General features: G+C 47.1%; 1 protein-coding gene across 1 annotated transcript; it reads left to right on the top strand.

Moving 5' to 3' along the window:
• Positions 1–211: 211 nt before the first annotated feature.
• Positions 212–5,171, top strand: MEAF6 (MYST/Esa1-associated factor 6; the record flags this gene model as incomplete). The annotated part of the gene is made up of 4 exons (XM_010012232.1): positions 212–257; positions 852–1,044; positions 4,304–4,333; positions 5,138–5,171. Coding segments are annotated over 4 exons (303 nt in total), but the record flags the coding sequence as incomplete, so codon positions are not given.
• Between the last annotated feature and the right edge of the window lie 2,509 nt (positions 5,172–7,680).

Here is a 7,680-nt window from a genome sequence, read left to right as displayed (position 1 = left end):
CCTTGGCGCTCCGCGCTGGATGCGGCCCCACGGTGGTCTGGTCGCCCAGGCTGCTGCAGGAGCAGTTGTGCCTTTAAGCTCCTTTTCTTCATCCCATGTAGCAGCCTCTTGCAGACCCCCTCTTCCCACCTAGCGCCCAGATCTCTGTGCTTTCGAACGTTTGAGAAGTGGCGAGTTACTGCTCTCATCAACACCCCGTTTGCTTTTCTAGGCGGTCAGCGCATTAGCTGGAGTTCAGGACCAGCTCATTGAGAAGCGTAAGTTGCTGTTTCCTTTCTCGCAGGATTTGGAAAGAATTATGCTTCTCCGCAGCATTCAGCTCTGTGTGCAGCTGCCTGGACCCGGGCTGTGCTCGCAGCTCCCTGTGTGAGCACAGCCTCAACCCCGAGCACACGTCAGCAAAGGTGCCCTGTGAGACACGAGCTGTTTCCTTTCTCGAGTGAACTTTCGTGCTCAACAAGAGTTTATTGTGCGTAAAACTAGTTTCAATGGATTTGGTGCTCTTGGGAGAAGGAGGCTACAGGAGCTGAAGCAACACATTCGGGTGTGTGTTGTCAATCACAGGGGACATGTGGAGGAGCCTCTTACCTTCAGGACTTTTAAAAATGGTTTTGTAATTGGTACCACACCGGGTACCTTTCTGGCACATTCCTCTTGCTGGGGGGGTACCTGCTGTCCTTAAGGAATGTTTTGCAGGTTCTCTCTCTTATTTACCTCCTGATGCCATAAGGCTTCGGCTGTCTCTGCTGCCCGCGCACCGGTGCTGGGGTTGCTTCCTGCGCAGCGGGCAGCCGGGGCTGTGCGCTGCAGGGAGGTAACTGCTGTGCTCATGTGTGTTTGTCCTGCTCTAGGGGAGCCGGGCAGCGGCACGGAGAGCGACACTTCTCCAGACTTCCACAATCAGGAGAATGAACCCAACCAGGAGGATGCTGAAGAGCTGGATGGGTCTGTGCAGGGGGTGAAACCCCAGAAAGCTGCTTCTTCCACTTCTTCTGGGAGCCACCACAGCAGCCACAAAAAACGGAAGAACAAAAATCGACACAGGTTAGTGGTACCAGCAGCCTTCTAGCCATGCCTTCTGAGCGGTTAGCTGCTGCTGAGCTTGCGTGATGTGGAAAGAACTAGTAACTTGTTAGAACAACAAGCAGCTTGGGGTATTTGTTTTGGTAATCTTTCTGGTTTTTAGTTGTACCCATCCCGTAGCGTTCATCAGCACCCCGTTGTGTCAAGGAGGGGAAAACATGCTGAAGAAGTTAAACAAGCAGCACAGGGTGCTGACTCCAGCTCTGGTCCAGCCGTACTTTTGACCAGGCTTTCTCAAGTCTCCTGTCTGTCCAGGAGAATAAAGGTGTCTGGCTTCCAGTAGAGGAAGATTGCAGTCCTGGCCTCCTGTGCTTGCTTACTGGTTTCTGCAGGACCAAGGGAGGTGGGAATGTCAGTGCTTTCTTTGGAGAAGGAGGGTGAAAAAGCAAATCTAAATGTTCTGGGGTTGTGGACACTCCCAGTATCTTCACTAAGATTCCCATTCCAGGCCCTGTTAGCTGTCATATACCAAGCTGAGTCTCTTGATCATGGCATAGAAAAGTTGCTTTGCTACGTTAACCTCAAAGTGTTTATTGTTAAACTGACTTGAAATTCATGTGAAACAAAGATTTCCTGAACTCTTTATAGCTGAATTTAGGTGAATGGTTCTGACCCTTAAAACCCTTAAAACATGGTGCAGTGTGGCAGGCTGCTGGCTCAGACTCCCTGCCTCACAGCACTGCTCTCCGTGGGCCAACAGAACCTGCTGCTGGACCATAGAACCACAGACTGGTTCGGGTTGAAGGGACCTTAAAGCTCCTCCAGCTCCAACCCCTGCCACGGGCAGGGACACCTTCCACTAGAGCAGGTTGCTCCAAGCCCCTGTGTCCAACCTGGCCTTGAACACTGCCAGGGCTGGGGCAGCCACAGCTTCTCTGGGCACCCTGTGCCAGCGCCTCAGCACCCTCACGGGGAAGAGCTTCTGCCCAAGAGCTCATCTCAATCTCCCCTCGGGCAGGTTAATGCCATTCCCCTGTCATTAAAGCCAAGGCTTTCTACAGAACGTGGCAGTGCTCTGTGGAGTCAGGCCCAAAGGGGGGAAACATGTTGATCCATGGAAAGAGGAGACATTTCCTGCAGAAATGCAGTCCATGCAGAGCTTGGCTTTAGACAGGCTTTTCTCTTTAAGGGACCTTCTCATGAGTTACGAGAGAGAGATGTTTTAAAGAGAAATGGTTAAAATGTCCAGAGTTGCTGGGGGAAGCTTGTCTGGTGTGGGAGATACAGAGGTAGGTATAGTGCTTGAGAAACGTGTAACTGCTTTTTCTCCTTCATTAGGTTTTGAGTCATTAGTGTGTCTTTAATTCTTAGATCAGAATTTGCTTCCTACAACAGTCTTAATTGGGCAAACCTCCTAAAGTACTGGGTGTCCCTTTGGGGCTCCTCATGAGCTGGGAGTCCAAAGCAGTTCAAGACTCTTTCATTGCTTGTAGACAATTGGAAAGAAGTTCGGGAATAACACAAGAAACTCCATCTGTGAATAAGTTCAGAGAAAAACAACCTGTAAACCTGAAGTACAGCTTAAGAAAACTGCTGTTTTAAACAAGTTATGAAATACTCTTCTAAGCACTCACCTGGCCAGCAAACCCTTCTCTGCAGACACAGCGGGGTGCAAGCCAGAGGCTGTAAATAATATCAGTTCTTTTGCTCCGTTGCATAACCTGAATTTTAGGGACAGGAGTTAGGAAGAAACTGCCCTGCTGACTGGTTGAGTTGCTTTGGGGTTTCTTCTCTGTTCCTTCCACTGAAGCAGCTGATGCTGGCTGCTGTCAGGGACAGTGTTGGACATGAGGAGCCCTGGTCTGAGCTGGTACGGCAATTCTTACCCTCCTAAGAGATGCGTCAGACACATCTACATTACAGAAAGGCTTAGTTAGTAATTGACTGTTTTCCAATGCCTAACATGGGCAGGTAGAGAATTAAGGTAATTAAGTTTGTAACAAAAACTCTGTTGAAGTTGTGATTGCTGTTACTATCCCCTCAATTTTGGCAGAAAAGACCAAACAATTTATATCTAGCTTAAAAAAACCCTAAGGACAAAGCAGTCCCAGTCTACTAAAAATACAGCTACGTGCTTTAAAACGCATTGCAGCCCCGAGTGCTGTGGGAAGAGACCTGAGGGTCTGTTTCTTGAGTGCCATAGACTGGAAAAGAGTAAAATCCAAAGAAATACTGGCTTTTCTTTTTGATCAGAAGCTCTTCTGTTTGCCATCATACTGCCAGAGTTCTGCTCTCATGGTCCTGGAGCACAGGGAGGAGTTGGGAACTGAAGGTGCACTGAGTCCCTTGGGATTCAGACTGGGCAGAACTGGTGTGAATAGGCAGGTCAAGTGCCAACAGTGAAAACCAGGGAATCGGGTGGAAGTTACAGTGTCTTTACTGAAGTTCTCTGTTCCCTCTGAACCCACAGGAAGGCCAGGATGGTTACTTCCTGTGGGCTCAGCAATTTTCGTGCCTAAAAAGTGCTTCAGGAGAAAAGCAATACTGCTCTTAGAAAGTCGGTGCTCAAAAGCTACCGAGTTAGAGCCGATTTGTGGAGAAGCCCTTTCCAAGACACACAGGGGTTGGCTCTGGGGCAGGAGTGTTCCTAGAGACAGGGCTGTGGTGTGAGTGCAGAGGCGAGGGGTGGGAATGTCACCAAACTGTCACTAGCTTTGGCCAAATGACCGTGTTCTCTTTTTAGCTCTCGAAAGGCAGCGAGTGCAAGAGGAGGATGTGTGTGTGCGAGTGCAGTGTGAGACTCTCCAAATGCCAAGTCAGCCACTTAGTTCCGTGTCTCCAGCTCTGCCTGAACCAGCTTTGCTTTGCTGTAATAATCTAGACAAAGCCTCTGCTCTCTGACCACCCGCTCGTTCGGTTTTGCAAGCAAATCAGTCTTCCTCTCTCTGAGCTAGTGGGCACTCCCGAGGGTCTGATAGCTCCTTTTTCAGCACCTAAAATCCCCTCCCTAAACCCACTCTGCCTCTGGTCTAACACCTCTATTACTCAGAAATCCAGCTGGGGAGGGGGACTCTGGATTGCCACATCTGGAGCGCTTTTTGTGCCCAAGTTGGGTTAAGATACCTTAAGAACTTTATGGCATTTGAACACTGGCTTTATTATTTCTTTCATTTTCTTTTATTTTTTAGTAATCTCACTAGGGTGGCTAATCAACTAATTTATTTAATTCATTAGTATATTAATTTCTATTGCTTTCTTCCTTTCAAATGCTGCCCCTCAGCCCGTCTGGCATGTTTGATTATGACTTTGAGTAAGTTTGACTTGAATTAGTACTTGTGCTGTGTTGTTAGTGTGTAGACACCAATGTGCCTTTTGAGACCTTTCTAACCCATAGTTTATCTGTTTAATTGTAGGTATGTATATTAGGTTAGGCTGGGAAGTTTTTTTTAAAAACAGAAAAGCGTGATGGAGGTAACATTTTATTTAATAACTTCAGCAAAATTAAATTAACTTCACTCTCCTTTACCTTTCTATTTCATTTTTTTTTGTTTTAAATAGATCCAACTTTTTAACTTAAAACCGTAGTTTAAAACCTGATTCTTCTGGCTTTGCTTCTGAAGGAGATTAGCGTAGATCGGATATTTCCTTCTGGAAGAATGTAATAAACTCAATACCTTTGACTCATCTAATCCCTGTCATCTTAAACTCCTATCTCTATTCCAAGTAAATAACCATTACCACTATGTCTGAATAATTACCTGTGGCATAGTTGCACATCTAACAAGTTAACATAGAGCATGCGTATTTAACCTCATTTCTTTATGCTGCATAACTTCCCTGTGATTTTGGTTATGAACCTTTCATTAACTCCTTTTTTGAGTGGACAGAATATGCATTTTGGCAAATAATAAAGAATCCACTCTCTTGTCTCTTTGCTGCTCTCTTGTCCAGTAATACTGGGACAGTGATTTGGCTCAGCCCAATTGAGAATGTGGATTGAATTAACCAAATAGTCTTTGTTGTAGCCTGTGCCATATGCAGTAGCTGGTTCTTTGAACTCTAGTGTTGGTTTAATGTATTGAAATGGACATTTCTCTTATCTTTCCAACCACAGGATTGATCTCAAGTTAAACAAAAAGCCAAGAGCCGTAAGTATCAGTGCTCTGTCATTGTTTTCATTGCTCATCTGTAGACTTGAGTGGCTGACTGACTCCTAATCTTAAAAAGCCTCCCTCTGCTGTAATTTAAGATCTTATTTTCATGGTTGAGGAGTTTCACGGTATGAGATAAGCATTGTCTGGTGGATTTAACAGTAAATAAGCCCAGGTAGGCTTGTTATGAAGCCAGGTCACAGTTAATCCGATGCACTTTTTAGGAAGAAAGCTGGTTTGCGTCCTCTTGCCTTGTCATGATCTGCAACATTAGAAGCATCTGGTTTGAGTTGATGTGTTCTTGAATGAAGGTTTTGAAGGGTCCTTTCTTTTGAATGTTTAGCTACATGTTTTGCCTGCAACTAATGGTGTGTAGAAATGAGAGAAGACGGAGAATGCCAGCTCTGCAAGCAGAATTGAAGGCAGAAAAAGGTGTTAATGCACCCATCCTTTCCTTTCTCTGCAGGACTACTAGACTCATCAGTGCTGATGCTTCTGGGATTTAGGTCTACGTGAATCCCCACTGAGAAAATGCCAGTCGACTGAATGAGCACGATGGCAGCTCTCTGGCCAAGTGTCTGCAGATGGGAGTGACTCACTCTAAAGAACTTAGATGGGGGGAGAAAATCTTGGACCATGTACTTTGCATCATTTTTAAATCACCTGAGTTGCAGGAAGACTAAGGTGTAGTAGTAGTAGTAGTCCCAAAGTCCTGATTATTCTGTGCTTCCACCTCAGTCGGGAACTTCCTAGAATTGGCTCATGTTGCTGCTGCCACCCCTGTCATCTGCAAACCCATGGAGAGGTCTTTCTTTTTCCACTGGAACTGGGCTATGATTCAGTGTGTCCCATCCATGTTGTAAGACTTAGATGATTACTTCTGTTGCTGATACTTAGCTTTGTAGTTTTGTTTTTGTTGGTTCTGTTGTGTGGGTATTTTTTTAAAGCAAAGCGTATAGTTAACAACTGGACTTTTGGTTTCTTTGGTTTAATCCATGTAGAGTGGCAGGTTCTTCAGTTTGTGGAACAGCTCCTTTTGATTCTTTGTCAGGCAGAGAAGAAGGTGGTTGGCCCTTTTCTCTCCAGTTTCATTTTAAACACCATCTCCCAAAATCTACACAGTGCTTTTAGATGCAGGGAAGGCTGGAGCTCGAAGCCATCTTGCTCTTTGCTATCTTTGAGATTGGGTGGATCCTCTTTTTAATACAAACTTACGTCATTTGTACATAAACAATAAAAGTTACATGTTTGTCTCTCTTCTCGTGTTTTGTTCAGTGCAAAATCTGACTCCTGGTGCTTTTTATTCTCCATCTGCTCTACGAGGCCTTTGCTGCATTCTTCCACTTGCACAAAGTAGCTGCTCCTTGTCTCGTGATCCTGAGGTTTCCTTTGTGCTTGCTTTCCTCTGGTAGACACAACAGTGAGTACTTGCAAGGATTGCCAGGCACTGATCTCCAGCTGCGTTCAACTAATCCTGCTGCAAGGTAGGACTGGGTTGTAAGTCAGTTCTTGCTGATCCTGGCAGAATGCCTGCAGATAAGGGCCAAGCAGGCTGGACTGCCACTGGAAGAGCACGCAGAGGGATGAGTGTTGGGTGCTTTCCACAGTAGCCAGGTCAAGATACCAACGCTGAGGTTGAAATCAGCTTTGCTTTCCTCACCGTGGCAAGTGCTGTGATGCAGTTGTGTCTGCTTAAAGATTGCTGATGGCGAGGGGGCCATGGGAGAAGGTGGATCACTTTCCTGCTGCCTTAGGTCCTCGAGACACCCCAGTCAGTGCAGAGCAGTGCCTAAGAGTGAAGGCAAATGGATAGGAACAAAGTTCTCCCGTTGTCTGGCTCCGGGATCGAGGCAGCTCCGTGTTTGGTCGCGGTGGAAGCTGGTTTGTCTTGGGGCTGGTGCTCTGCTGTCAGGGGCTGGCAGCTGCTTCTCTGGGGGGGGATGTCAGGATGTAACAGCTTAACAGGCAGGCTGCAAAGCTGTCCTACTTCTTGGTGTTTGAAGTAACAGAGGTTAAATACAGGGGGGTGGAAGATCTGGGAAACAGCATAAACCTCTGCAAGGCCTCGTTTTTCAGTAGTTCTGGAAAGAAGAAGTCACAGGTGATGGTTTTGATTACTTGGCCTTGGTACAAAAGCAGTTTTTCTCCCTCTACTGCTGCTGCTCCAAAGCAAGGATCACAAGAGCTCCTGAACTTCAGAGCGTCCAACGCTTCGCTGCCCCTCTGACCTCGAGGAAAGCAGCTCTGCCTTTTTGGCCAGAACCTTGACCTGCAGAGGAACAGCGAAGGGCTCGCACAGCTTGGCGTGAGTCCCGTGTGTGCAGGCGTGTTGGTGGCGGTGTCCGTCAGCTCTGCTTTCCCTGGGACACGCACCAGGGGTGCTGCAGGGACACGGGATGAGGCAACCTCTGCTGCCTCCGGCACTGTTTGTCACCGGAGGACCGGGACAGCCTGTTCTGATGAGGACAGCGGCCGGCGGCCGGGGGAGCCAGCGCATTGATCCGGG

This window comes from Nestor notabilis, unplaced genomic scaffold (genome assembly GCF_000696875.1).
Source record: "Nestor notabilis isolate BGI_N333 unplaced genomic scaffold, ASM69687v1 scaffold21713, whole genome shotgun sequence".
In the NCBI taxonomy this organism is placed as follows: Eukaryota; Metazoa; Chordata; class Aves; order Psittaciformes; family Psittacidae; genus Nestor; species Nestor notabilis.
The sequence above is the reverse complement of the archived record's forward strand: the minus strand, read 5'-3'. Positions and strand labels throughout refer to the sequence as shown.